This window comes from Sesamum indicum, linkage group LG8 (assembly GCF_000512975.1).
Source record: "Sesamum indicum cultivar Zhongzhi No. 13 linkage group LG8, S_indicum_v1.0, whole genome shotgun sequence".
NCBI lineage: Eukaryota > Viridiplantae > Streptophyta > Magnoliopsida > Lamiales > Pedaliaceae > Sesamum > Sesamum indicum.
In genome coordinates, this window is record NC_026152.1 from 19,755,595 (window position 1) to 19,783,264 (window position 27,670).

At 37.4% G+C, this 27,670-nt stretch overlaps 5 protein-coding genes and 1 pseudogene across 5 annotated transcripts; 5 read left to right on the top strand and 1 right to left on the bottom strand.

Moving 5' to 3' along the window:
• LOC105169891 (probable carboxylesterase 12) lies at positions 553–1,461 on the bottom strand. Its single transcript, XM_011090444.1, has one exon. It carries the CDS (start codon positions 1,459–1,461, stop codon positions 553–555), a length of 909 nt encoding a protein of 302 aa, XP_011088746.1.
• On the top strand, positions 5,401–8,752 carry LOC105169565. The gene is made up of 6 exons (XM_011089985.2): positions 5,401–5,770; positions 6,291–6,535; positions 6,631–6,889; positions 7,871–8,050; positions 8,128–8,283; positions 8,377–8,752. The coding sequence occupies exons 1-6, from the start codon at positions 5,741–5,743 to the stop codon at positions 8,548–8,550; spliced, it is 1,044 nt and encodes a 347-aa protein (XP_011088287.1). The 5' UTR covers positions 5,401–5,740; the 3' UTR covers positions 8,551–8,752.
• Positions 10,178–14,375, top strand: LOC105169567 (polyadenylate-binding protein RBP47). Its single transcript, XM_011089987.2, has 6 exons — positions 10,178–10,661; positions 12,163–12,640; positions 12,763–12,839; positions 12,916–13,046; positions 13,694–13,790; positions 14,025–14,375. The coding sequence occupies exons 1-6, from the start codon at positions 10,311–10,313 to the stop codon at positions 14,160–14,162; spliced, it is 1,272 nt and encodes a 423-aa protein (XP_011088289.1). The 5' UTR covers positions 10,178–10,310; the 3' UTR covers positions 14,163–14,375.
• On the top strand, positions 14,874–20,511 carry LOC105169568. The gene is made up of 16 exons (XM_011089988.2): positions 14,874–15,255; positions 15,355–15,462; positions 15,553–15,818; positions 15,927–16,169; positions 16,271–16,389; positions 16,485–16,580; positions 16,688–16,793; positions 16,886–17,029; positions 18,013–18,385; positions 18,586–18,693; positions 18,787–19,058; positions 19,155–19,397; positions 19,492–19,610; positions 19,691–19,786; positions 19,904–20,009; positions 20,106–20,511. Exons 1-16 carry the CDS (start codon positions 14,889–14,891, stop codon positions 20,250–20,252), a joined length of 2,913 nt encoding a protein of 970 aa, XP_011088290.2. The 5' UTR covers positions 14,874–14,888; the 3' UTR covers positions 20,253–20,511.
• On the top strand, positions 21,374–27,657 carry LOC105169893 (annotated as a pseudogene).
• On the top strand, positions 23,026–24,113 carry LOC105169892 (serine carboxypeptidase-like 40). The gene is made up of 3 exons (XM_020695717.1): positions 23,026–23,145; positions 23,286–23,391; positions 23,496–24,113. The coding sequence occupies exons 1-3, from the start codon at positions 23,078–23,080 to the stop codon at positions 23,640–23,642; spliced, it is 321 nt and encodes a 106-aa protein (XP_020551376.1). The 5' UTR covers positions 23,026–23,077; the 3' UTR covers positions 23,643–24,113.

Consider the following 27,670-nt stretch of genomic DNA (forward strand, 5'->3'; position numbering starts at 1 on the left):
ATGCTTGAATATTTATCTCGTTTTGTATGAGTTATTATAATTTATTTATTATTGTTAGTCATATGATGTATTGGTTGAATTGAAATATTATTTAATATATCGAGATAATTAATCACAATTTATTTACCATTATTTATACAAATATTTAAAAATTATGTAATTTTTGAACGAATGTATAAAAATTATCAACTTTATTCTTATTATATTTTTTAATTTTATAAAAGAATTAAAAATTATAAAATAACCGAACAGGGTGGATTACATTTTTTGTTACTACGAATATAAATTAATGTGTATAATTTTACATAAGCATACATGTAAATGTAATATGATATATAACATTAATTAGTAATAAAACAATTTGGAACTAATTTTGAGTCAAATTGAACAAATTGGAGTTGGTGGGCCCCAATTTCATTATTGATATTTTACGAAAATATCTATCATTTCATGGATGCTACGTAATGCTTTCATTGACCTGGAGCCGTTCCCAAGGCAAAGCATCTCACGCGCTGCCCAGCCATCGGCCGGGATATGATGAACCCTAACAATCTATGCTGTTTTAAGAAAAGCAAGCAAGCGATCCATAACGGCGACAGCTTTCTCACAAGTGGGATTGAACAGATAAAAGCAATGTCCCTCCCCTTCTGTCTCCATAATCTCCGCATCTCCGCTCCACGCGCTTTTCTTCAGAGCCTCAAAGCAACCCGTTCCCCTTTCCCTCAACTGATCCTTCTCCGCCACGAAGAAAATCACGCGCCCCACCATCCGCTCGATCCTCGGATCCACCGCCGGATTCAAACGCGGATCGTCGTCGCGGCTGCTGCTACTAGGACACAAAAACTTGTACAGTTTGTCCTCTTCCTTTCCGCCGAAGAAAGGATGCAGTAAGAAGAGTCCCACGATTTGCAAGTTCGGGAAGTCGTGAACTCCAGCTCTGATCGCCACGTCACTCGCTATGGTGGCTCCCGCGCTCTCTCCCCCCACAAACACTCTCCGGAAATCGGCGTAGTCATTCAGCCACGGCTCGGGGCCTTTGCCGTCAGCGTGAGCTGCAATCCACTGGAAGGCCGCCCAGGAATCGTCGAATGGGATGGGCAAAGGGTTTTCAGGAGCTAACCTGTAATCAACTGAAACTGCTATTGCCTTGGCCTTTTCAACTAAAGTATTAAGGAAATTGTGGTAGATAGGATTCTTAGCGGATCCCATGCAGAAGGCGCCGCCGTGAATGTAAACCACAAGGGGGAGTTTGTTGGGCAGAACCTGGTGGCGCGGGGCGTAAATCCGGACGAAAACGCCGGTCTCGGGGTCAACGACAACGTCCTTGGAGCGGACGGGTGAGTTGGGGTGGTCGGAGGGAGGGAGGGAGTGATCAGGGATCATCCTGTGAATGGTGCGGTCGGCGAACAAGCGGAAAAAGGGGGAGAGGTCGAGGGCGACTTGTTTGGAATGAGATGCCATTGGAAAGTGAGGGGAGGTTAGTGTAGTCTGTAGTGTGAGTTTTGTTCTTGGGTGTGTGGTGAGTTGAGTGGAGTGAGAGGAAAAGAAGATAAATTGATGGATGGAGAAGTATAGGTGGACTGCATCTACACCACATCTCTCACTCACTTCCCAATTAAATGTATCTTAGCTATTCTAATTACTAATTAAATTAAAACAAGCTTAATTAATTATGTATAAATTTTTTAAAATCAAAATTGGTTATATGAACCAATCTTGATTTAATATAAAATGAGCAAGTCATAATAAATATAAAAGTATTGTGCTTTATACGGTGTGTAATTGTCAGATTTGATTTTTGTAAAATCCCTTGTTGTAGATCTCACATGCAATCCTATTTCTTAACAAGTAGTTTGATGATGAAATGATTTGTATAAAGGAGTACAAGCAAGCTTTAAAAGACCTGGGAGGAGGTGGCGCAACCATCGTTGAGGCTGCGAAATAGTTCCCAGCAATAGAGATGAATTTCATCGACTTGGAAGAGTTCAACAAAGTGTACATGTATGGGAGAACTTTGGTCATCGAGTGGGACTTGGGTTCAAAAGAGCGAAGACGAAGCTATTCTATTACCATTGTTATGAAGGGTGAGGGGGGGTGGATGTAGCATATAGGTACAGAAAACAGAAATTGTTGTGGGCTTTTACATATATTGGGCCCTCGCAAGATAGTGGTTAGAACTTAGGCCCACAAAGTTGGGGTGAAGAGGGTACCACTGTTAAGGGTTTATTTGGCTCTACTGGATCCCCAACTTTTATGGGATTAAGACAGGTGTTGGCATCTGGTGCTTTCATGCTTTGCCATGTGTAGACCAAATACCCCCATTTATGAAGTTTTAGGTATTTAATTCCTGTATTCATTGTTCTTGACATCCTGACCCTTATATTATTTTATTTTTTTTATTTGACTAATTTAAGTATTGAAGTGTTTAAATCTCTTCAATACCATTCAGGATAACTACATCCAACTCAGAGATGGCTCGCATTTCCAGCACTATTTGAAATTGCATTTTTAACAAGAATGGGTAATTTCCAATTGGAACGGCCAAAACAAATAAAATCTTATTATCTCAACTAATTAAAGATTAAAAAAAAAAACAACGCGGAATTGGGATGGAAGTGGAAGGCATAAGCTAGGAGGAATGATGAATGGTTAAAGCAGAGAGCAACCATCTTACACATCAATCCTTACACGTCATTGAAATGGATGGTTAACCATAGGCAAGCAGGTGAGCGGTGAGCCCCATAATCTAAATTCATGCGTTTGCTAGTTGTTTGTATGTGAATAGAAATGAAAGCTACATCCATCTAATCTTTGTTTTCACTCATCTTCACCCTACTCTTTTTTGACATGTTTCGGACATCAAAAGTCGCAAGTCTTTTCCGGATGTTTCTAATTGCTTTAATTTTTTTTATAAATTATTTTAACTATTTTTTATAATAAATTTAATTTTATTTTTAAAATTGCACATTCATCGTGATTAACATTATTGCAGTATCAGACAATATTAACTGAAAATCAAAGCGTTGATTTACCAAAAAATACCTAAATTCAAATCAAATATTTTAAATTTATAACGTTTAATTTAAAAAATACATGGAATAAAATGAGATCAAAATTGTGAATGTTGGAGTGGTTAATGGCTGCTCAACATTCAATTGCCAATGGAATAGAATAGCTAATGGTCGGGCATGGTAGAGTAAAGTAGACTGCCACTGGGACCCATATAACCCACGGACCCATAACGGGCCTTGAAGCAGGACCCAAGCACCTCTGAGCCCAGCATAAAGAGGAAAAGATCCTTCCGGTAACGATTCTGTTTGGAAAAATACATATTTTCATTTAGGGATAATTAAACTCTTCGCTTATAAGATTTGATACAATTACGAATAAATTTTATGTAGTTTGAAAAATTATACTTAGTACTTTTGAGTTTTCCTTCGATTTAATAAATAAGTGTTTCTGTTAGTCAACAATTAATGAATAACAAAAAATTGAATGAAAATTGATATTTATCATTGATTTCTTAAAAATGACTTGTTGTAAATAATTCCTTTCAAATTAAAATACCCTTATAACAATGAAGATATACCGCTTCACATGCATTAATACGTAAAGACGTATGAGGATAATTTGATCATAAAAAAATTTATTTGACCTTCTATAAGTCAGTAATAAGTCAATCGGAGATAAATATAATTTTTTTTTATTAATATCAATAAATTCGGTGAATCTTAATTAACCGAAGGACTTATTTATTAGACGAAATCGAACCTCATATGTATTAGATGTAATTCTTCAAACCACAGGAAATTTACATGTAATTACACCAAATCTCAGCAGAGGAAAGTATAATTATTTTATTTATTTATTTTAAAATAATAACATTTTTTATCAACTATTTTTTATCTATAACTTCTTAAATACTTAAATTTCTTTAAACTTTTTTTATATTTTGATTTCAAATTATTTATTTTAATAAATAAATATAATAAAAATTTAAATATACAAATATCTTTAATTCACTAAAAAAAATATAACATTAAATTATAATTAATTCTCAAAGTAAAAATAAAATAATCATAATAAATAATTACTGACCATCATTACGCAACATTCATTAACGGTAATTTTTACAAATATAACTAAAATATTTACAGTGTTTTAAAATCATGTGTTTTACCATAATTAAAAATTAAGAAGAATATTTTTATTATTATAAATGAAATAATTTTTTATTTTAAACTTATTTAATTATAATTAATAATTATTATTTATCATAATATTTTAAAATATAGTAAATTTTTTTTTTTAAAATTTTTTCTGTGATTGGTAGTGAATAGAGAGAAAGAGAGTGGGAGAAGCATCATGATGTGGCCACCTCTGACCATCTTTTGCCGTTTTCCAATAATCACCTGCCTCTGCCGGTGTGGACCAAATGCCTGCCTGCCTGCACCCTCATCTACTCTATGGAGAATATTTTTCCCTCTATACTTCTTTCATAAAAAAAGAAATACATCTTTTTCAAATCAAGAATATTATTATTATTATTTTTATTTAATCTATAAAGTTCAGATCAAGAATAATATTATTATTTTTTAATTTTATCTATAAAGTTAGATAAAAAAGGGTTCTAATATCTATGTACTTTGATTTAAGCCCCACTGTTAATGTAACATGATTTATATTATTTGATATTTTTATATTTAAATTTATTTAAAAAAATTATTTAGATGACAAAAATTCAAAAATTAGTTTCTACGTGACGTAATTTTACTTGAAGGTCTAAAATAAACGGGAGAATTTTTATAACTAAACTAAAATTGTAGGGGTACGGATGTACACGTCAGACTTTGAGGTTGTTCGACTAAGTTTATTTAAAATATTTTATAAATTATTTTAAAATATTAAAAATAAGCAATATTTGAGTAAATAAAATATCAAAATTTATAAAATGTTAGATTATTTTATATAATAAGATATTTACACTGTAATAATACACCTAAGAAGTTATGAAATTCTTAGAATTTGAAATTATATAAACAAATAATTTTGCTTTGAGAGGAAAAATGTCGTTTATACGAAGAATAAAAGTGAATTTCTATCAAATTTATAAGGGAATTTTTGTCTATTAGATGTTAAAATTAAAAAGTTTATAAGATATTTAAAAAAAATTGGTGAAATTAATTATCTGTAAAGAGTTTGTAAATATTAAAGAAAAGAAGAAATTGTCAAATAATTTTTGAAAACTTTGTTGGTATGGATCCACTTTGTGGTCTCTTTGTTGTTTTAATTTGAATTGTACAAGAAATTGCAATGATTAAAATATGAACATAATGATTGACAAAATCAACGCGAACGCACGGTGTCGTTTTGAGAGTTGTCCCTGGATTCGATTTCTTCCATATCAGTATCCAAGAAAGAGTAGAAACAGTCTGGAGAGAGAGTGATGATAGTAAGGGGAGGTGAAAATCTGACGGAAAATCTTGGAAAGTAACATGGAAAAAGGAGCATAACAACCGTCTTCCGGAGCTGCTTATCATATTGTTCTTCACCAGAAAAAGAAGATCAAAACATTCGTCTTCACTCTCTATTCATACACACATATCTGTATACGTATTTTTGCATGCGAAAATTTTACTGGAAGAAAATAGTGGGGGCCGAGAATGAATAAAGCAAAAAAGAGAAGGGTAAAGGAGCCTTGAATCTCAGCTCCCCCTTTTGGGAACAAACAGAAACAAATATGGCGGAAGATCTCTGTTTCTGGCTCAAGGTATGCCCTTTGTTCTCACCCCCCCTTGTCATATTGCCCTAGTTTTGTTGTTTTAGGTAAAGTTCATGTTTTTAAAATTAATTGGATGTTTTCTTGATCTGGGCTATCAGGATAATGAAAGGTTAGTGTATGTTAGCCGTATATGTTGTTTTTCTGCTGCCATAAAAGGAGACACACACACACACACACACACACATATATATATATATATATATATAGGTTTCCTTTTCCCCTGATCTTAAGTGGGCTTTTCAAGATTTTATTCAAATTTCATTAAGTGTGATGGATTTTGTCTTCTAGGTGTTGTATTTCTTTGCTTTAGTTTAGCAAGCCCTCTTGCTCTACCAGTTAATTCCCACTTTTGTTATTACTATTTACCCCTGGCTTCTGTTCAAGCTTAATGAAGCAACTGCATTGTTTTATAGGAGTTGGAGAATTGTAATGTAATCATATATGTGTGTTAGTTTCTGAAATGGTGTTGTGCTTTGTGTTAACCTTGTGATATTTGTGTGAGTTTCAGGATAGCTTGATTATAAAAATTCCAAAGAAGAATCCACTGGCATTGAGGATGGTGGTTTTGGTCTTCGTGATGCTGTGTGCAATTTATATATCTTCTGTCTGTCTTAGGCAAGTCGGGCAATTCGGTGGACAGTCAACTGGACGTTTATTCAGCGTTCCAGTCATAGAGAGACCTTGTGAAGCAGTTGACATTGAACCTTCAGAAAAGTCTTATGTGCATTTCCCCAAACCAAAGACTTTTAGCAGGTGAGAGAATGTCTGCAGCTATAATATATGTTCCTCAGATAATTAGCTCTCAAATCACTACTGAATCCACTGTTATGCCTTTGGTAATTAATTAGGGATGAATGTGCGTGTAATCCTGTACGGAACTTTGCAATCTTGTCAACACAGAGGTCTGGAAGTGGGTGGTTTGAGACATTATTGAACAGTCATATGAACATAAGCTCCAATGGTGAGATATTCTCAGTTAAGGTCCGGAGAAAGAACATTTCCACAATTGTAGAAACTTTGGATAAACTTTATAATCTAGACTTCCTTACCAGCGCCTCAAAAAATGAGTGCACGGCTGCCGTTGGATTGAAATGGATGCTTAACCAGGTGAGCGCCATATATTTTATGCATTTGATAGTTTGTAATGGTAGTTTCGTTCTATTTATGTTCAGACTGATTTGATCTAAACATAATTGCAATCAAGATCTTTTGCTTGTCATTCGCTTATTGTTTGTTTTAGCATGTTAAGTACGCTATCGACTTTTAGAGGTAAGTTTCGTTCCTCTTATCTCCAGTAACTCGAGACTTAAGATTGAAATCTCTTGAGTAGATGATAAGGGCTTCCCAACCTAGATGATACACGGAATTACAAGGGGCATGCAACTTTTGTTGTGGTCTATACACAATAAATTCACACACACAGTAAATGCATTTATTTACTACGGTCTAGTAATACTTTGGTCTCCCCTAGGATGATTTTGCCTTTTAGGTTAAGAGTTAGAAACAGACTTGGAGCTTGCACAAATGATGTCTGTGGGAACAGGGCATGGATGGGAAAATTACATGGTTTTCTAAAATCAATTCTTACCGTCTTCTAACTGTTTTAGTAACAAATCCAGTGATAACTCGTTACATTAATGACCAGGCAGAAATTTAAGTCATGGAATCATTTTCTTTCAAGTTTATGTTTGTTGACAGTATAGTGAAACGGAGTAATGAATGAACAAAAAAGATTTGAGTATTTTATAGAATCACGAAATGGTGATTGGATACTTTAGAAAATTTTACATCTTATATAACATATGAAATGTGGTATTCGAAGAGCATTGTTATTTGTTATAGTCTTCCCAGAACTTATAGCTGATAGTACTCTTTTACAGATAGAAATAAACAATTTACAGTTTGCCTTCTGTTAGTTTGACTGTGCTTGGTTTCTACCACTTCATCTTAGGCCTTAAAATCAGCTCAATTTGGCTTTAAAATGTGTAAGTTGCCATTTCTAACTGGGCAGTAACTTGGTAGGCAATTGATCTTCTCATCCTGGTAATTCTTCTTTGTGTAGTATTTGTTATATTTCTTTTTTTGTAGGGCTTGATGCAACATCATGAGGAAATAGTGGAATACTTCAAGTCTAAAGGTGTTTCGGCAATTTTTCTTTTCAGAAGGAATCTGTTCCGCCGCATGATTTCGATACTAGCTAATTCTTACGACCAGAACGCCAAACTACTAAACGGGACTCACAAATCCCATGTGCACTCTGCCCATGAGGTCCTCTCTCTCTCTGTGTGTGTGTGTTTCTCTCCATGCACAGTGCTGTAGTTTTTTGAAATTATTTAATGGTGCAGGCTGAGATACTTGCGAGTTACAAGCCGACTATCAATACAAGTCTACTCATACCCAATCTGAAGCAAGTGGAAGAACTAGTCACCAAATCGTTGGAATATTTCAAGAGCACTCGGCATATCATTCTCTACTACGAGGATGTAGTAAAGAATCGAACAGTAAGCAATTCGACAACTCAGAACCAAGAAATCTAAATTGCAATTCTCCAACCTCATGTCCAAGTTCTTTCCTTTGTTTTCATCTTCTTTCAGAAATTGGTCGATGTTCAAGATTTTCTTAGAGTTCCACGACAGGAGCTGAAGAGTCGTCAGGTGAAGATACACAAAGGACCGTTGTCCTCACAGGTCGAAAACTGGGGAGAGATCAAGAAGACGCTCAAGGGAACACATTATGAGTCTTTTTTAGGAGAAGATTACAAATTGTAACTAATGTGTGCACCCTGTATATATCTTGGCTTCTCTAGCTTAGCTTATTTATTCATTAATTCTTTGAACAGGGAGAAACCGAGCAATGCATCATCTCCCTGTTGTGAAATTTTGAAGGAATGATATTTAGACTGACGGCTTCAGAAACTTGGGAATGTTCTGTTCTAGTCTACCGATGTTTTAACATGAATGGTTTAGATTATATGTCTGAGTTGTATGCTTCTATTGGAAATTACTAGATCAATGCAGTGCAACAAATGAATATAAAGTTATTTTGATGAAAAAGTGTAATATACTCGGCATGTGAAAATTTTTTAATTGAGGTGTAAATTTGCATTCCAGCTATATATATTGAAAGCTTAGTTGATGAAATATGTTTGTATAGCTCGAATGATACACGTAACAGAAACTTAAAAAAGAAAGACCATAAAGACTTTCATACTCTATCAACCAAAACAGTTGCTATCAAAAAATATTTAGAAGTTTGATGCACCTAACTCAAATTCAATTACGTTCTGACCACCCATTTTTGTTGACCAAAATTCCAACACACTTGTAAGGCTCAAAGATTTGACCAAAGCACATGGTCATGGTGGGCACAAACATAAAGGAGAAAATCTCCTGCTGGTTTTGACCAAGATCATGTCCAGGTCTAGGGTCTCCTCGGCAGTGCTACAGTATTCCATGCAACGTAGCCCAGGCCCCAGGCATAGCCCATACGCGTATGTTGGACTGGTCTGGTGTGGTGGAAAAGATAAGAGCATGATGGATGGCTAGTTGTGATTTGTGAAACAACTTCATGTACATGTTTTCCATGTTTGGTTTGAAATTTAAGTTGTGCGTAAATAGACTGTTATTGTCTTATTCATGTGATTCTATTTGTGCCTCACCAACTTACATCAATTATTTCATACCTTAACAATTGATCTCTACGTTAATAAGGCTTAATTTAATTGACGAAGTTGGGATTTTATAATTTTAGAGGTCATGGATTCGAATCCCGTCAAGTGCATCAAATATTGTCTGCTGTATAGCAAAAATTAATCTACTACATAACAAGTGTTGTTGATTATTGTAATAGTATGTGTTGTTGAACAGGATATGATTATTGTAATAGGAGATGTTAGATACTCAAAATTTAGTAATGCTGAAAATATTCATAAATGTCATGTTTTTCGCCCCTGAATAAATATATATGTATATAAAATTTGTATAATAATAATAATGATGATGTAGAAGAGAGATAAAAATAGAGCCTTTCAAAAAAAAAAAAAAAACAAAGAGAAAATTAGAGTGGGAGGAAGAGGATCCTTAACCTTAATGAGATTAGAGAGTAGAGTTTTACCCTAATCAAATTCAAATGCTTGCAGGGGGGGTGGGCTCCGCTTGCTTCAGCCGTCAATTCAAAAACCGGTAGCTGTTTGTTTGTTTTGTCTCCACCAAAATCCAGCCGTCCATCTCAAATGGAGTGGGACCCATTTCACCACCGCGTATCTACTGGACCCACATGTAGCTGTATTCCTGCATCGACGGCCACTACGCACCATCCTCATCCTCCAACGGTTACGATTCAATATCGTCAAATACAATGCACACGTTGAATCCACCCTAGCCTAGATCCCTCATACTTGTTACTCTTTTTATTCTCTCGCCAGCCGACTTCGAAAAACTTCTCTCTCTCTCAAACCTGGTTTCTCCGACCAGGTACCCCCTAACTCTCGCGGAAACATTAGCAGGGAGGTTGATTTCGGAGAGGAAAAATGAACGGTGGAGATTCGAATCAGCAACCGCAGCCGCAGCAGCAACAGCAGCAGATGCAGCACCAGCAGTGGGTGGCGATGCAGCAGTACCAGCAGCAGTGGATGGCTATGCAGTATCCTGCAATGGCGATGCAGCAGCATATGATGTACAATCAGCATTACGTCCCGTACTACCACCCTCACCACCTCCCTCAGCAGCAGCAGTATCAGCAACAACCGCCGCCGCAGCCGCCCAAGCAGAATAATCAGATTCAGAGTTCCGGTGAAGATAACAAGACAATTTGGATTGGAGATCTCCAGCAGTGGATGGATGAAGGTTATCTACAATCATGCTTTTCCCAAACTGGAGAGGTAGCAGAATTATTTTTTATTTTTACTTATCTTTTATTCCGATGTATCTGCGTTGGGAGATTTAACGTGTTTTTGGAATTAGCGATTAGTTATTGAATTGCTATGTTGTGTATCTTCCGGTTTCTAGCATGTTGTAACCGTAGAATTCGAAAAAGTTACTTCTCGAAGTGAATTATCTTGGTTATGTATAATACTTTTGGTGATCTGTCAACACCGTGATTTATCTGTAAGGAAAAAATAGGAGAGTTTAGATTCTAGTTGACATGTCCATGATTGAAGAAGATATGCGGATATTATGTCGAGATGCATATGGTACTAATGATGGAAAAGTTCAGTACTAACTTTAGAACAAAAGGATATTCAAATAGCAATTATCTCATGTATTGGCATCTTGCCTTTCTACATCTGAACCGGTTTTAATAGCTAGTTAGTTAAGCTAAAATATTTATAAGAATATTCATGTAAGAATTAACTGGTTTTATAAGGTTTAAATTAGTTAAGTTAAAACTTTTTTAGGTAATGTTAATTGGACATTTGCTCTCAACATTTTGGCATAATTTTACAATATAACTTGTGTAATTTCAAAAAAAAAATAAAAATTAATTGTTGTTTCAGGTTAGCAAATCTCTTTCTTAGTTGAATCCTGTCGTCGCCACTGGTTCTTGGATTCTCATGCCTAGATTGAGCAATGGTATTTTGGCTCCAAGAAAAAAAATACACATATATTTCATGTGATTACGTAAGAAAGCAATAGTATGATTAAATTGGAGCTAATGTTTGTTTACTATTTTTCCTCTTCGGTTGATTTATTATACCTTTTTTCTTTTGCAAATGGTGTTATGATGTATATTATGTTCAAATTAGTTGCCACCTTTTTATTCATTGGGTTGATAATAGGAAGTGTAGTTAATAAAGTGGGTATAGTATTCTTGTTATCTTTTACATTTACATTTTTTATAAGAAAAATTCATGGGTCGAACATATTTGGATCTCATCCACTCTATCCTCCTCTTTGAGTCTTTCTCATCTTCTGTTTGAGTTAATTAAAAGATAATCTGGAGGAGTCGATTCTGCTCCGTGATTCTCAAATAATCAAATTCTATAATTGTGGCATAGGAGGGCTGAGTTCTGAAAAGTGGTTGTCCAGTGGTTACATGCTGCTTTTTTCCTTCAAGGATGGCATGCGCAAATTGAGGAGACTATTCTGCCTGTTTTAAGTTTAGCTCTTAGGACATTTACTTAGTGCAAAGTTCTTGTGTTAGCATACTATGGCAATTTGTAGATGCTGATGTACCCCTACAACGGTATTGTCTGATATCCTCTTTATACCTTTATCAGTTTTACCCTTTTACATGATTACATCTTTACGTTTGATCTACATAGCAACAATCTGAATGCAACATAATGTGTAGGATGAGAAGTTGGTAATACCGGTTTCTGTATTTATTTTTTATTTGTACTTTTTTTAATATTTAATCGATTGTGGTATCCAAACAAGTAGGTTGTTTCAGTCAAGATAATCCGCAATAAGCAGACTGGTCAATCTGAGAGATATGGGTTCATTGAGTTCAATTCTCATTTAGCAGCCGAGAAAGTTCTGCAGAGCTACAATGGCACCGTGATGCCAAATACAGAGCAACCATTTCGCTTGAACTGGGCAGCCTTTAGCAGTGGTGATAGGCGCCCTGAAGCTGGTTCTGATTTGTCAATATTTGTTGGAGATTTGGCAACTGATGTTACTGATACGCTGTTGCATGATACCTTTGCAAGTAGGTTTCCATCTGTCAAAGGTGCAAAAGTGGTGGTTGACGCAAATAGTGGCCGTTCAAAAGGTTATGGCTTTGTCAGGTTTGGCGATGAAAATGAAAGGTCTAGGGCTATGACTGAAATGAATGGTGTATATTGCTCTAGCAGACCGATGCGAATTGGTGTTGCAACTCCCAAAAAACCTTCACCACAGCAACAGTATTCTTCACAAGGTGCTCATGTGATTTTGTGTTAAATTCAAGTTCTCTGTGCTCGACTGTCATTCCTATTATTAACTAAAAGAATCGCTATAGCATTAAAACTTTCCTAATTTATTTTCATTGAATTGGTTTAGCTGTCGTATTGGCCGGTGGATATCCAAATGGTATTGTGCCCCAAGGTCAGTCTGAGAATGACTCATCTAACACAACAGTAAGTCTTGATCCTCTTTGTAAGCTAGTTATCTTATGTTAGAAACTCACCTCTCATATAACCCTATTTCTTGTAGATATTTGTGGGAGGACTTGACTCTGATGTCACTGATGAAGAGTTGAGACAATCTTTTAGTCCATTTGGTGACGTTGTCTCTGTAAAAATACCGGCCGGAAAGGGTTGCGGTTTTGTACAATTCGCAAACCGGTAAAGTCTATTATGTGGGCTGTTATCTCTGATATTAATGTAGAAATTCTGTTTTCAAAGGCAGAAAAGAAATTGAAAAACAATTTATAGTTGAACTTCTTGTAAAAGAAAATGAAAAACAAGTTATGATTGAACTTCTTTGTATTCATTCACAAAAGAATATGGCATTTTGCCTGATTAAATGTGTAGGTGAATCTAGACACCTTCTGGAATATTATTTGATTGGGGTAAATTGATCTAGAAGAAGAAAATGGATTAGCTGCCTGCAGACATTTTGCAGTTTCCCATTGTGGAACAGTTGGGAGACAGAAATTTAGTTCTTGTGTCATTTTGTCTTGTGGGGGAAGGGGGTTTACTATTTTGCTATTAACTTTATGTGATGGAAATTTGGAAATCAATACCTTTCTGTAACCTAATAAGAAAAGCCTAACCAATTGGTAGATAAATTTTCATCTGACTGTTCTTGATATTAGTAAAAAGTGATAAATGTTATTTATTGTCATTCTGTATGGAGAATACAGTAGGTATATGACTAGAATCATGATCATGGGTGCTGCGGAAGTGTTTCTATAATTGAAGTTGCTTATCATAGTTTTAGATGTGGTTACATAACTATGGCATGATCCTATCAATTTTCCATTGAACAGAAGCAATGCAGAGGATGCCATTCAGAGATTAAATGGAACAGTTATTGGCAAGCAGACAGTTCGTCTGTCTTGGGGTCGAAATATGGGAAACAAGCAGGTATTTCACTTTAATTTCTGCTGTGTAATTGGGGTACCTTGCTTTTATTTAGAGTTTGATTTGTTTTTTTTTTTGTTTTGTTTTGTTTTTCTTTTTTTTTTTTTTTGGGGGGGGGGTTTTTTTTTTTTTTTTTTTTTTTTTTGGGGGGGGGGGGTCTTTATTGTTCCACATCCCATTAAATCCCACTCTGTTTTCTTCCTACCAATCCCTTTATTTTCCCATTTTTGTTGGCAGTCGAGGGTGGATCCTAACAGCCAGTGGAATGGGGCTTACTACGGGAGGCAAGGGTACAATGGATATGGATATGGTGCAGTTGCAGCCTATGGGGCATCTTCAAATGGTCACGGGAACCACCAGCAGCCGGTCAGCTAAACCACCCACTGTGCTGTGTGTCTTGAGTTTATTTATCAGAGATACTGTATCCAAACCCAGAAGTCTCTGGGAGAAAGAATTTTGTAGCTGGATTAAATATCTCGCCAGACAGGCTTCTTCCTTCTTTTTTTCTTTTTTCTTTTTGAACTTGTGTTTGGGATTTTGACATTTAGACAATGGTACTAGTGTTTTACTTGCTTAATTATTCATTCTTTTGAGGCTTCACAATGTCAAATTGACATTGATAAATCATTTCCAGACAAGCTAATAGCAGATCAGTTGTAGAATTAGAGTCCCCGATTTATCAAATTACTGATACCTTCGTCGGTCTCTTCTATTTGGCTCTAAGAGGCAACTGCGAGGAAGGGTTCAAACAGTTTTGATTGGAGAAAATTAAGGCGTTGAAATCACACTGTAACTAATTTGCATGTTTGGTTAGACTTAAATGTTGATATAACGTTGGGTGTAGTAGGTGGACATGTTAAACTTGAAATTATTTATGTTCTCGATGTATAAACTAAATAAGAATTTTGGGGATAAACAGGGCCGGCAGATCATCCTCTTCTTTTTGGTTTGATGAGTCTTATGGTTGTCTTTATTGGCATCTATTAATAGAATCAGGCCAAGAAAGAAAAGTATGATCAACTCTGTAAATGGTACAAGACAAGCATAAGAAAATACTTGTTCAATAAAAGAACCCCAGGCAGCGTCTTACTGAGCAGTAAGATGAAAGGTGTATTGGTTCTACTCCTTTGTGTTTCATGCCTTTTGGCCTTGACTCAAGGTTACTATCATGGTGGAAGTGGATTTGAACCACTCAGAAAACTTATCAGAGCTCGACTTTCAAGAAGATCAGTTAATTCTGTTACTGATGAGGGTGCCTCAACTGAGCATTCCCCAGTTTATTTGGCTCCTCAAGAGGGCTTAAAGGAAGTTGACAAGATTTCGACGTTGCCGGGCCAACCGAGCGTGAATTTTGACCAATATGCAGGTTATGTTACAGTGGATCCTGCAGCAGGTCGTGCACTGTTCTATTATTTCACCGAGTCTGAGAGTTCATCTACCAGGCCTTTAGTGCTGTGGCTCAATGGAGGTAAGCACATTTACTTGTATTCTGTTTTAGGACACTGCATTTCCAAAATCGAGAAGGTTTTTTTTGTGATTAACCCTTTAATTATTTTTGTGAATGCAGGGCCAGGCTGCTCATCATTAGCAGGAGGAGCAATGATGGAACTCGGACCTTTTCGGGTGAATCCAGATGGAAAAACACTTTGGCATAACGAATACGCTTGGAACAACTGTAAGTGTTCTGCACTTGCATCCCTGAAAATATATTCTCAGTTGCAAGTTATAAATTCGTCGTTGAGTTTCTGCTTTTGAGGACATGCAGTGGCAAATGTGCTCTTCTTGGAATCTCCAGCTGGTGTTGGATTTTCTTACTCCAACACTTCAGTAGAGTATGGAGACAAACAAACTGCTGCAGATTCTTACACCTTCTTACTTAACTGGTTTGAACGATTCCCTGAGTACAAAACCAGAGATTTCTACATAGCTGGAGAGAGTTATGCCGGCCATTATGTGCCTCAGCTCGCTTCGTTCATCCTCAAAAACAACAAAATCACAAATCATACTGTCATTAATCTTAAAGGAATAGCTGTTAAGTTCCCACTGGCCCAGCTCTTTTCCTGATAAAAAGCATGCTTTTCATGTTTAACTCTAAAGTACCTAACACTAATCCAACACAAAAACGGGAATGGTTTTCAGATTGGGAATGCAGAAATAGATTTTGAGGACGAGCTGAGTGGCATGTATGATTATTACTGGACGCATGCCCTCATATCTGACGAACATCACAAGGCCATTCTCTCCAACTGCAACTTCTCTTCGTCAGCTTCCGTCTCAGCAGTTTGCAACTCAGTTCTTGACCAAGCTGATGCAGCTTTAGGCACTGTCTACTATTATGATATTTACGCTCCCTTATGCAATGCATCATCAAATTCTCCCTTGGTATATAAATTAATCATTCATTTTTCCTTGTTCTTTTTTATTTTCAATAATCCTGCTCCCTTAGTTCCCTATTTCTAATCCTTCATTTTGACTCAAAACAGGTGTCTGGATTTGATCCTTGCTCCAGTAATTACGTTTTTACCTATTTAAACAGACCCGACGTACAAAAGGCGCTTCACGCAAATGTTACTGGGATTACTGGCCCTTGGGATGCTTGCAAGTACCAAAATGTTCTCGTTTTCATTCAGTTCTGGTTCATGTTGTTACGTGTTAACACCTTATTCTAATAACAAAGTTCTCCAATTCCTTGCACAGCAACACTGTATTTCTGAATTGGAACGATAGGCCAGATACAATATTGCCTACCATCAAGGAGTTGATGGCTGGTGGAATTCGCGTTTGGATCTATAGGTAAACATTAAGTCATAACGAAATAACAAAAATCCCATTACAGGTTCTTGGTTAAGTTCCTCAACTAATGAACTAAACAAGAGAAAGTTTTTAACTGCATTTTCCAGTGGAGACACGGATAAAAGAGTGCCAGTGACATCGACTAGGTATTCATTGGAGAAACTTGGCACACCGGTTAAGACTCCATGGTTCCCCTGGTACAACCAAGGCGAGGTAAGATAGGCTGATTCTGTTACTAAACTTACAATCTTGTTTGAGTCTGAAAACATATAGTGGTTCTGATGGCTTTTTGTATGACTTCTAAGGTTGGAGGTTATGCAGTTGAATACCAAAATGTGACATTTGTGAGCATTAGAGGAGCTGGACATTTTGTTCCAAGTTACCAGCCTCAGCGTGCTTTAGTTGTATTTTCATCCTTCTTAGATGGAAAGCTTCCTCCCCGAAGAAACTGACAGTGGATTGAGATAAAGGCTAGACAAATGTACACGTTATTTGTTGTCTTGATGAAGACAGAATTGAAATGGTGTTTCTGTTATCGACTGCATCAAATGTTACGCTGTTTGAATGAATATTATCCTTGTGATAACAAAGATAATTTTGATGTTTGTTTGGTACACAGAACATTTCCAGCCACCAATGGAAGCGAAATAATATAAAAGTCAAACACTGTGGTTCATAAATCGAGTTATAACTGTAGATATCATCATTCTTCCAATGTATAGGAACTTTTCCAGAAAAAGACGAGAGCTGCTTGTTTACTCCACCTGAGTTAGTGCATTATGGCAAATTAAGCTTAAAAAGTGGCCTAATTTTCAGAGGCAGGGAACTTGACATTCTGTATGAAGTATGAAAACAATAATTTCTATCAAAGATATCTGTCAGCTCTTTAGATAATGTCTCATACACTAAGTTTTCAAACAATTAGTTAATCTAAAATGTGTTGGAAAACAAAAGAGCAGATTAGGATAGGATTTCATTTCCTGGAACTTTGAGTGCGGTTTGCTTCTTAAGGACAACTTAGTTCAATTATTCTTTAGAGATGGCTCAATTATTACACAGCTTTTTAGCAAAGGTCTAAAAGCTTACATAATCAACAAATTGATAAAAATAAAGTTGAAAAAATGTCACTAGGTTACCGAGGAAAGAAACAAGAGTCGAGCCGGCTAGTCTGTTAGCCCATCCTTGTCATGCTAATAGCGATTTTGGCATGATGACAACAATGTAAGAAGTTTAATCTTCTCTTGATTTTCCTCACATGTCATTACGTTACATATCCAAATGCTAATTCATAGACATTAGTGACTATCAATGTGATGTGAATCAAACAAAAACAAGCATAATGAGGTGGCCGTGACAGTTGTGTCATAGTTCCAAACCTATATATATATATATATATATAAAGAAAGAGTCGCAGAAGTAACAGAAAAGTTAGCCCTGTTCTAGTACAAACATGAAAGGTTTATTTCTCCTTTTCTCTCTTTTATGTCTCGCTGTTTACGTGGAATGTTATGGTGGGAGAGGATACGATCCTCTCAGCAGAGTAATAAAGAAGCGGAAATCAAGAACATCAGCCAATCATCATACTGAGGATGTCCTAACTGAGTACTCACCGGTTTACATAGCACCTCAGGATGGTCTGAAGGAAGCTGACAGAATCCTGATGTTGCCGGGACAACCTACTGTCAACTTTACTCAGTATTCAGGTTATGTAACTGTTGATCCTACGGCTGGACGAGCACTCTTTTATTATCTCACCGAGGCCGAGGACTCTTCTAGCAAGCCTCTTGTTTTGTGGCTAAATGGGGGTAAGTAATACTATAATGAACTTTCTTTTACATGGTCTGGAAATGAATTGCTCCTATGTCTAAGTCAGTCAAATATTTCTTAGTAGAATGGAATTATTGTATAGTTAGACGTCGATAACTGGGAAACCTCGTAGATGATTATGGTAAAACTTCAGGCATGCAACATAAAATCTCATGTATTGCCATCCTTGGGACTGCAGGACCTGGATGCTCTTCAATAGGGGCTGGAGCAATGACTGAACTTGGGCCATTTCGGGTGAACCCGGATGCAAAAACACTATGGTATAACAAATACGCTTGGAACAACGGTGAGTGCTTGTAATCATTCATTTAAAAAGAATATACGTATCTCTTAAGAGTAACTGATCATATAAAAATTCTGGTCCTGGAAACGTATGCAGTGGCAAATATCATCTTCCTGGAGTCCCCAGCCGGTGTAGGATTTTCATACTCGAACAGAACATCAGATTATGTTACGGGTGACAAACAAACAGCAGCAGATTCTTACACCTTCTTAGTTAACTGGCTCGAGAGATTTCCAGAGTACAAAACCCGAGACTTCTTCATAACCGGAGAAAGTTATGCTGGTCATTATGTTCCTCAGCTTGCTGATTTAATCCTCCAAAACAACAAAATCACAAATCAAACCGTCATTAACCTGAAAGGAATTGCTGTAAGTTTGCCTATGCTGCCTGTGTAACTTGCATGCATGTATGATATTTCCTTTTGGAAACAAGAACTGCATAGTGAACATGAGCATGATATTCAGATTGGGAATGCATACATCGACTACACAGATAGATGGGCAGGCACGTATGACCATTTCTGGACGAGTGCCCTTATATCTGACGAAACTCACCAGGGAATAACAGAAAATTGCAATTTTTCTTCGGATGCCACCGTTTCTGGTATCTGTAACGAGTACCAGGATAGAGCCTATAATGAAGCAGGCAACATCTTCATTTATGACATTTACGCACCTTTATGTGGTTCCTCTGCAACTTCTCCATCGGTATTAATTCTCAGTCGTTCTTTCTAGTATATAAATATTGTTCCCTTTCTACGGAAATACGTAGAAATGTAATTGTATTCTTCTTCTGAAGCAGATATCCAGTTATGATCCATGCTCAGACGACTACGTGTTAGCCTATTTGAACACACCTGAAGTGCAAAAGGCTCTCCATGCTAATGTTACTGGACTTCCTGGACCGTGGGAGGATTGCAAGTACTAAGAATCTGTTCAATAGCATTGCATGCCAACTCTTGATGATTTCTAGTTATAAACTAATGACAATTTTCTTACAGCTATGAAATAAATGGAGATTGGCAGGACCAACCTGACACAGTATTACCAGTCATTAAGAGGCTGATGGCTAGTGGAATCAGTGTTTGGATCTACAGGTGAGCCCTTCTTGTTTTGACCACTGGTTAAATTCTTAAAACAACTGAATCCCACCAAAAGAAACCGCTTTTACCTTTGCAATGAATGTGACTCGTAAACTTGAGTGCACTTTGCAGTGGAGATACAGATGGTATAATTCCAGTGACAACAACTAGGTACTCTATGCCCAAACTTGGGGCACCGGTTAAGACTCCATGGTACCCCTGGTACTCCCAGGGCGAGGTACGAGATTGACTGATCACATTTGACCTTAAAATTAGTGTGTTTTTGTCTTTAAAAACATAAAATTAAGATTTTCTCCATGACTACTTGTCACAGGTGGGAGGTTATGTGGTTGAGTATCAAAATGTGACATTTGTGACAATAAGAGGAGCTGGACATTTCGTACCAAGCTACCAGCCTGAACGCGCACTTACTTTCTTCTCGTCTTTCTTGGAGGGAAAGCTCCCTCTGGGCCAGAACTAAATTGACAGGGGCCAAGATAAATCTGAAGAAAATGCTTGACTATTTCGTTTGTTAGTTAACAACCACAGTCAAATGTTGATGTCATATTGAATGAGTCTTCCAAAAGCCAGTAGCTTCTACCTGGACAATAACATTGAGATAGCAAGAGAACCTTAATCTAGTCAAGAGAATCTTGTGCCCTCAATCCTTATGTTAATTCATCCAGATTCCAGATATATATGTACTCTTTGAATATCAAGAGAATTGCTACAAGATACTATGTTCTCTGTTTTTTCGCTTGGTTTGTGCATAGCCCTCAAGTCATCGGAAGTTGCTTGCAAATACAATATATTAAAAATGGGACATTTTTGCATAAAATAGACAAATATATGGTAATGAAACAACTAGAGTAGCTGTACGACAGCATTCCACTTGCTCTTAATTGCAACTTCAGCCAGATTTTGAAGGAATTCATATACGCTGATCTGCTTTAACATGTTCAGGCAACAAGATGTAGTCTCTCATGTCTATCGACAATGAGATGTCATGATTTCATCTGTTTTCCTGTCTGGCAATTAAGAAAACATTATAAGAATATAAATCTATTAATGCTGCAAACAACAGGGTAAATTTTCAAGTTAAACCAGAAATGATTTGATGTTAAAGCGTGTTACAACAAAAACTATGAATACAGCAATTATTATCAACCTCAGTAAATCAACATGGGCTCAATCCTTTCAAGATGCTTGAATTAGTCTTGTTTCTACGAATACAGCTTTCCATTTTGGTATTGAAACAATGGAAGAAAACAACAACTAATGGCTGAGAAAAGGGGAACTAACTGTGGCCGGCTACTGTGTTTGTTCATCCTTGTTGACCTGTTTATAAAAATCCTCCTTGTCATCCTCTTCCTCTTGGCCTGATTGTAAAAAAGATAATACGTGCCGTTTTCTGTTTGTATCATGTTACTGTCTTTACGATCTTTCTATAGAGTTTATTGACTCTTTAAAAGGAACTCTACTATTGGCCTGTGGCCAAGAACATAGTCAATACCAATGATGCAAGGCCAACAGCCTACTTGATACTTCCAATGACCTTCTTGTTCATCAAGGTGTCACAATATATATACCTATACTTAAATCATGTCATCGATGAAAAAGGACTCCTCTTGCAGATTCAATAACAAACATGAAAAGGGTTCTTCTCGCATTCCTTTCCATTCTATGCCTACTGGCATCTGTACAATGTTACGGTGGGAAACAGCGTGACCCTCTTGGAGAACTCATCAAAGTTCAAATGACTAAAAGATCATCAAGTTTTCATACTGAGGATGCTTCGGCTGAATATTCACCTGTTTATATAGCACCTCAGGATGGTTTAAAGGAAGCTGACAAGATCACAGTTTTGCCGGGGCAACCACAAGTGAGTTTCTCTCAGTTTTCCGGCTATGTGACCGTTGATCCTAATGCAGGGCGAGCATTGTTCTATTGGTTAACCGAGTCTGAAGACCCTTTGAACAAGCCACTCGTTCTGTGGCTAAATGGAGGTTAGTCTTTAATGTTTTCCTTCGGCTTTCATGTAAACTTATTGTCTGATCATGAAGATCATACTCTATAAAATGAGGCAGATTTTCGGACACCGAACTTGCCATCTTTTCTGTAATTTGTACTTGCTCACAAACTGCGAGTTGCAGGGCCTGGATGCTCTTCAATAGGAAGTGGAGCAATGACAGAACTTGGACCGTTTCGGGTGAATCCAGACGGAAAAACTCTGTGGCACAACAAAAATGCTTGGAATACTGGTGAGATTTCTAACAGCATGAATGAGTAAATTACTATATTTGCAAGAGCAACTTATTAAGAAAGTCACTATGGTTCTGGGAAATGATGCAGCGGCAAATATCCTCTTCTTGGAGTCCCCTGCTGGTGTTGGATTTTCCTACTCAAACACTACATCTGACAATGGCACAGGAGATAACAAAACTGCAGCAGATTCATATACCTTTTTAATCAACTGGTTGGAGAGATTTCCAGAATACAAAACAAGAGATTTCTACATAACTGGAGAGAGTTATGCCGGCCATTATGTGCCTCAACTTGCTCAACTAATACTCAAGAACAACAAAATAACAAACCAAACTATCATTAACTTGAAAGGGATTGCTGTGAGTTTCCACCTTTACGTCACCTCATTGCAATAAAAGATTTTTTGTCCCAAAGAAGTTGATGTATATATATTCAACTGTGGCATGATTTTCAGATCGGGAACGCATACGTCGATTACGAGGATGAGATGAGTGGCATGTATGACTATTTCTGGACTCATGCTCTCATGTCCGACGAACATCACGATGCCATTCTCAAGAACTGCAACTTTTCTTCAACGGCATCAGTGACAGAAACATGCCGAGAAACCATGGTAAAGGCAGATGCCGACAGGGGGAGGGTATTCTTTTACGACATATACGCACCGTTATGTGGTTCCAATTCCACGGCTCCCTCGGTAAAGTTCTCTATGAATTACCCATACTTAAGCACATAACAATATTGTTCTTCTTTTCAGTAAAAATATCCAATTTTTACACCTTTCTTTCTTCATTGAAAACAGTTATCTTCATATGATCCATGCTCGGATAACTACGTTTTCACCTACTTGAACACCCCAGAAGTGCAGAAAGCGCTTCATGCAAACGTCACTGGAATTCCTGGACCATGGGACACACTGTAATCTACCACTCTGAAAAATTCTTGATCCAATAATTATGTCATAAAATGATACTGTGCTGTAGCTTAGAATAAACTACTCCATCTCAATGCAGTGATATAATCTCTTTGTTCTGGCACGACATGCCAGACACAGTACTGCCTGTCATTAAGGAGCTCATGGCTAGTGGCATTAGCGTTTGGATCTACAGGTAACTAATAATAATAAAGAGAGTTGTTCTCCTTGGAGTTTGTGTAACTACGGACTATAAAAACCTCCTCTCTGAGTCTGAGTTTCTAGAGTTTGAAAAATCAAACGACGCTGATAAGACAACCTATGCAATATTGACAGTGGAGATACAGATGGACGAGTTCCAGTGACAACAACCAGATATTCGATGAGCAAACTTGGCACACCAGTTAAGACGCCATGGTACCCCTGGTACTATGAGGGCGAGGTACCTTGAAAACAAAAGACAATGTTTTACAAATGTTACAATGCTTTGTTGTACCTATGTCTGAAAAAGATGATCTTTATGGTCGTTTCTTGATCACTTTGAAGGTTGGAGGGTATGCGGTTGAGTACCAGAACGTGACATTTGTGACAATAAGAGGAGCAGGACATTTTGTTCCGAGCTACCAGCCTGAACGTGCGCTTGCTTTCTTCATGTCCTTCTTGGAGGGAAAGCTTCCTCCGGGCCAGAACTAAATTGATGCGGTGCAAGATAAATGTGAAGGAAATGCTCGACTTCGTTTGCTAGTTAACAACCCTCTAGTGAAATGCTATTCTCACTTGAATGAGACTTCAAGGCCATTTTCCTTGACCTGGACAATAAAAGAACCAAAACATAGTGAAGAGAATCTTATGCCCACAATTGGTTATGTTAATTCATCCACATATTTGTACTCTTTGAATAGCAAAATAATTGCTAACAGATGAAGTGTTTTCTGATTTTTACATTAGTCGTCAGGCAAGTAGAAATTGCTGATGGACAGAATGTCTAAAAGAATGGGACTTTCTGCGTAAACTAGATGACTACCATGTTCTTAGTTTCAACTTCAGCAAAGTTTTACAGGATAACCTATATGTTGATCTTCCTAACACGTCCATCGACTAAGGTTGAGTGTCATGTTTATCAAGAAGGAGATCTCTGGATCTTGTCAATCCTGTGGTATGGCAATTACAGACCAAATATTTAAGCTAGTTCACTTGTGTGGCCATCATATTAAGTTTGATGAGAATGGGAGAAATAAGTATGATGGATGTGTAAAACAACAGGGTAATTTTCAAGCTACGCGAAACTGCTGAAAAAACACTTGATTCGGAGTTCTTAAGTTGTAATAAAGATTGACAGATAAACTAAGACGTACATAGTTGAACCAAGTTTCAGTTTCGACCACCTATGATATGAGCACACCTTGATGTTACAGTTGTTTCTGCAATCAATAGTGTGATCAGAAACTAGATCCCGATAGGCAACACTATGCAGAAAGTGAAATTATGATCCATACATCTAGTGACTTTCAGATGTTACATCACCACCACCAACGCCCCACCCCCCCTCCACCCAAAAGAAAAAGAGAAGAAACCCGTTGATTAGCAGTTTGCACTGGCTTAAACCATTTCATTCGGCTTGTTAACTTCAAGGAATTAAGAAACTGAACATTTGAAAACAGACATAATTCTGCTGTTAAAGCATGTAAAACAAGGATTAGAGGATTCGAGTCCATATGTCAATACGGATGAACCCTTTCAACAAATTTGGAATATGTTAGTTCCGGGAATATGGTGCCATTTCTGGCAATGAAACAACTGAAAAAACCAACTACTATCAGTTGAGAGAAGGGGAAGCAGACTATGGCCGTCTCTTCTGTGAGCTCATCCTTGTTCACCTGTTTATTGTCTTCCTTGTCGACCTCTTCCTCTTGGCCGGATAGTTGAAAAGATTTAATGTTCCGTTTTCTGTTTGTATCATATTACTGTCTTTACACTCTCTCCAAATAGAGTTCATTGATTCTGTAAAAGGAAACTCTGCTAGTGGCCAAGAACATAGTCAATACCAATGATGCAAGTCCAACAAGATCATAGCCAAAACCAATGATGCAAGTCCAACAAGATCATAGCCAAAACCAATGATGCAAGTCCAACAAGAACAAGCCTTTTTTATACTTTTAATGACCCTTCTCGTTCATTAGTGTGACCATATATATACCTAAATATAGATCACCCGATCGATGAAAAAGGAGTCTTGTGGCAGTTTCAATTGCAAACATGAGACGGGCTCTTATCGTATTCCTTTCTGTACTATGCCTAATGGCATCTGTACAATGTTATGGTGGGAAAAGGCGCGATCCTCTTGGAGAACTGATCAAAGTTCAAAGGACTAAAACATCAGCAAGTTTTCGTACCCAGGATGCCTCGACTGAGTATTCACCAGTTTATATAGCACCTCAGGACGGTTTAAAGGAAGCCGACGAGATTACAGATTTGCCAGGACAACCACAAGTGAGTTTCTCTCAGTATTCAGGCTATGTGACCGTTGATCCTGTGGCTGGTCGAGCACTGTTCTATTGGTTTACCTGATGTGATGACTCTCCCAACAAGCCACTAGTTCTGTGGCTAAATGGAGGTAAGTCTGTCAACTTTGCTTCGGCTTTCATGTGACCTTAATGTATAAGCATAAAGGAATGTAGACGAAAATGGATTTTCAAACACCAAAACCGCATTCTATCAATCTGTCTCATAACTTTCCCCTTGCTGACAAACTTTGAGCTTCAGGACCTGGATGCTCTTCCATAGGAAGTGGGGCAATGACAGAACTCGGGCCATTTCGGGTGAATCCAGATGGAAAAACTCTTTGGTACAACAAAAATGGTTGGAACACTGGTGAGATCTCTAACAGCACAAGTGACTAAATTACTAAATTTGTAAGAACAACTCGTTGAGAAAATACTTTGATTCAGTGGCAAACATCCTCTTCTTGGAGTCCCCTGCTGGTGTCGGATTTTCCTACTCAAACACGTCATCCGACTATGTGACTGGAGATACAAGAACTGCAGCAGATTCTTACACCTTTTTACTGAACTGGTTGGAGAGATTTCCAGAATACAAAACCCGAGATTTCTACATTACTGGAGAGAGTTATGCCGGTCACTATGTGCCTCAGCTCGCTCAACTTATCCTCAAAAACAACAAAATAACAAACCAAACTGTCATTAACTTGAAAGGAATTGCCGTGAGTTTCGCACTTTATGCCTCCTGATATCATTTTTCGCGGGCCATTATTTTCTCTGAAAAAGTTGATGCATACATACACTTAAAATGTGGCCTGATTTTCAGATTGGGAATGCATACATTGACTATGAAGATGAAATGAGTGGCATGTATGACTATTTCTGGACTCACGCTCTCATGTCCGATGAACATCACGATGCAATTCTCAACAACTGCAACTTTTCTTCAATGGCATCAGTGTCAGAAAAATGCCAAGAAACCATGGATGATGCAGATGCCGACAGGGGCAGTGTATTCTTCTATGACATATATGCACCCTTATGCGGTACCAATTCCACAGCTCCATCGGTAAAAAATCCTTATTAATTTACTCATACTAAGCACATACTAATACCATTTGATCTTCTTTTCAATCAAAATAGCTAATGTTAACAATCTTTCATTCGTCAATGGAAACAGTTATCTTCATTTGATCCCTGCTCAGATAACTACGTTTTCGACTACTTAAACACCCCAGAAGTGCAGAAAGCGCTTCATGCAAACGTCACTGGAATTCCTGGACCATGGGACACTTGCAAGTAATATAATCTACCATTCTGAAATTATCTTGATTTAGTACTAATGTCACAGAGTGTAGCTTATGAATAAACTACACCATCTCAATGCAGTGATTTCATATTTTTCGAATGGGACGAGGCGCCTGAAACAGTGCTGCCTGTCATTAAGGACCTCATGGCTAGTGGCATTAGCGTTTGGATATACAGGTAACGTCTACAAACAACAGAGTTAACTGCCACAGGAGTTAGTGTTATTACAGGCTAACATTAAAGACACGAACGGACACTGATAAAAAATGAAATGTTGAAACACTTGCAGTGGAGACACAGATGGAAGAGTGCCAGTAACAACAAGCAGGTATTCGATGAGCAAACTTGGCACACCGGTTAAGACGCCATGGTACCCCTGGTACTATCAAGGCGAGGTACATCCAAAAGAAACAACGACCACATTTGCCAAATGTTAGAATGTTTCTTGTACATATGTCCGAAAAATATGATTGTTATGGTCTATTTTTTATGACTTTGAAGGTTGGAGGCTACGCAGTTGAATACCAAAACGTAACGTTTGTGACGATAAGAGGAGCTGGACATTTCGTCCCGAGTTACCAGCCTGAGCGTGCTCTTACATTCTTCTCATCCTTCTTGGAGGGAAAGCTTCCTCCAGGACAGAGCTGAGCATAACATCAAGACAAGTCATGTTGACAGAAGATTTCGTTCTTAGCTCAACACAAAGTTTGGATGTTAATTTTCTTGTTCAAACAATAATATCAAAGTTGCTGTGCAATGAAATGCATTCAAATTCATAGCAGTTCAATTGATTACACATGTGAAAGTCCCTTTGTTTGATGAAGAATATATATAATTTGTAGATAAGTTCGTGATGGTTTTCATCACATCATCATTTACGATTCAACGACCAATATGCAGTACTGCTTCTTCAAT

Excerpts from the sequence above, each read along its gene's own strand:
- LOC105169891 (XM_011090444.1), bottom strand. The coding sequence starts at position 1,461 with ATGGCATCTCATTCCAAACAAGTCGCCCTCGACCTCTCCCCCTTTTTC.
- LOC105169565 (XM_011089985.2), top strand. The coding sequence starts at position 5,741 with ATGGCGGAAGATCTCTGTTTCTGGCTCAAG. Across the intron at positions 6,536-6,630 it reads AAACCAAAGACTTTTAGCAG|GGATGAATGTGCGTGTAATC; the intron begins GTGAGAGAATGT and ends GTAATTAATTAG. Across the intron at positions 8,051-8,127 it reads ATGTGCACTCTGCCCATGAG|GCTGAGATACTTGCGAGTTA; the intron begins GTCCTCTCTCTC and ends TTAATGGTGCAG.
- LOC105169567 (XM_011089987.2), top strand. The coding sequence starts at position 10,311 with ATGAACGGTGGAGATTCGAATCAGCAACCGCAGCCGCAGCAGCAACAG. Across the intron at positions 12,641-12,762 it reads GCAACAGTATTCTTCACAAG|CTGTCGTATTGGCCGGTGGA; the intron begins GTGCTCATGTGA and ends GAATTGGTTTAG. Across the intron at positions 13,791-14,024 it reads GAAATATGGGAAACAAGCAG|TCGAGGGTGGATCCTAACAG; the intron begins GTATTTCACTTT and ends TTTTGTTGGCAG.
- LOC105169568 (XM_011089988.2), top strand. The coding sequence starts at position 14,889 with ATGAAAGGTGTATTGGTTCTACTCCTTTGTGTTTCATGCCTTTTGGCC. Across the intron at positions 16,581-16,687 it reads ATTCGCGTTTGGATCTATAG|TGGAGACACGGATAAAAGAG; the intron begins GTAAACATTAAG and ends TGCATTTTCCAG. Across the intron at positions 18,386-18,585 it reads TGTTTTGTGGCTAAATGGGG|GACCTGGATGCTCTTCAATA; the intron begins GTAAGTAATACT and ends TTGGGACTGCAG.
- LOC105169892 (XM_020695717.1), top strand. The coding sequence starts at position 23,078 with ATGCCAGACACAGTACTGCCTGTCATTAAGGAGCTCATGGCTAGTGGC. Across the intron at positions 23,146-23,285 it reads ATTAGCGTTTGGATCTACAG|TGGAGATACAGATGGACGAG; the intron begins GTAACTAATAAT and ends CAATATTGACAG. Across the intron at positions 23,392-23,495 it reads CCTGGTACTATGAGGGCGAG|GTTGGAGGGTATGCGGTTGA; the intron begins GTACCTTGAAAA and ends ATCACTTTGAAG.